At 39.2% G+C, this 1753-nt stretch overlaps 1 protein-coding gene across 1 annotated transcript; it reads left to right on the top strand.

Moving 5' to 3' along the window:
• Positions 1-884: 884 nt before the first annotated feature.
• Positions 885-1325, top strand: LOC149165055 (uncharacterized). Its single transcript, XM_089429691.1, has one exon. It carries the CDS (start codon positions 885-887, stop codon positions 1323-1325), a length of 441 nt encoding a protein of 146 aa, XP_089285817.1.
• The last annotated feature ends 428 nt before the right edge of the window (positions 1326-1753 follow it).

Below are 1753 nucleotides of genomic sequence, written 5' to 3'. Positions count from 1 at the left end.
AAAACAAAATCATCGCTATGCAAATCATAGGCGCAATATCAATTCCATTTGGGAAATATATGATGTGATGGTAAGTGCTTCCAGTCACAAGAGGAGATAAGTGGAGCAGTTGTTGCACACTTCCAAAATGCATATGAATGTAAGGGGAGGTTGACACGGGAGATATGTTATGGGTTGTTGACCTGTATCCTACTATGTTCGACGTTGGTGATAATGAAAATCTTTTCAAGGCGGTCACTGAAGATGAGCTACTGGAGGTGTTAAAAACTTTCAAGAGGGATAAAAGCCTGGGCCCGGATGGGTGGTCGACTGAAATTTTTACACACTTTTTTGATATATTTAAAAGTGATCTTCTGAATATGGTGGAGGAGTCAAGGATCACGGGGAAAATCCATCCACGCATAAATTCTACATATATTGCTCTCATTCCAAAGTGCTGCCCATCTTCGACTTTCAATGACTACAGGCCCATTTCGCTATGTAATCTTATTTATAAGATCATTTCCAAAACCATAGCTGTCCAGATGCGGAGCATATTGTCTAAATTTATATCACCTGAGAAATATGGGTTTTTACAGGATCGGCAAATTCATGATGTCATTGCCATTGCTCAAGAATGTATGCATTCGATACATACAAAGCACATAAATGTTGCCATTATGAAGGTGGATCTTCAAAAGGCATATGACTGTTTAGATTGGGGCTATCTACGACTGGTCCTGCACAAAATTGGATTGCAACCCAGATGTGTGAATTGGGTCATGGCATGTGTTTTGAATATAAATTATGCAGTCATTATCAATGGATACCCTATTCGCTTTTTCAGGGCTGGACGGGGACTGTGATAGGGTTGCTCACTCTCTCCTCTCTTGTTCATCTTGGCTATGGACGGCTTGAGTTTGCGGATCAAAAAAGCGGTGGATGATGACCAATTTCTGGCACTGGTAATGGGGAACAATATCAAAATTTCACATGGTTTTTTTGTTGATGATGTGCTCATCATGGGTATGCTGAATCGTCTCACATGGCTGAATCTTTTTCATATATTTAAAAAATTTGCTAATGCTACTGGCTTGAATATGAATTTGCACAAATCTATAGTATATCATGATTTGGGTGATATGGAAGTCATTGATTATATTAAAAATCTCTTCGGTATTGAGGCAGAATCAATGCAGAATGGTATGCAGTATCTCGGTTATCACATTAAACCAAACTATTATAGAAACATTGATTGGCAATGGCTGGTTGACCGATTTTTCAAACGAGTTTCTGGATGGGAATTCCGCTGCTTGTCTCTGGGTGGACGCGTGATTCTCACATAGGCTGTTCTTACCCAACTGGGGGTATATTGGGCACACTTATTTCACATCCCTATGGCCATCATAAATAGCATAAATCATATTATTGCCAATTTTATATGGGCTGGTAGCAATGGACAGAATAAATTCCACTTGACCAAATTGTCTCATATTGCTTGCCCAAAAAGAATGGGGGGCTGGGGTATTATGAATCTTAAAACATTTGGGGCTTCACTGTTGGTGAAATCCTTATGGCGAGCTATCTTTGGGTCTAGTATATGGAGCAAGGTGATCAGACAAAAATATATGAAAAACCAGGATTTTCTATATTGGTTCTGCAAGCACAGTATTGGTATTTCATGTGGATCAGCCATATGGCGCAGTTTGCAAAAGGTTGCAAAATTTTTTATTCAACATTTGGTGTGGAATATGGGTTTTGGTCACTCTATCAT

The sequence above is a fragment of the Pinus tabuliformis genome, chromosome 5_1, assembly GCF_031772625.1.
Source record: "Pinus tabuliformis cultivar Carrire ecotype Pingquan chromosome 5_1, CPIR1, whole genome shotgun sequence".
Taxonomy (NCBI): domain Eukaryota; kingdom Viridiplantae; phylum Streptophyta; class Pinopsida; order Pinales; family Pinaceae; genus Pinus; species Pinus tabuliformis.
This window is presented reverse-complemented; position numbering and strand designations above follow the sequence as displayed.

What these genes read in the sequence shown, in the direction of transcription:
- LOC149165055 (XM_089429691.1), top strand. Translation starts at nt 885, where the DNA reads ATGGACGGCTTGAGTTTGCGGATCAAAAAAGCGGTGGATGATGACCAA.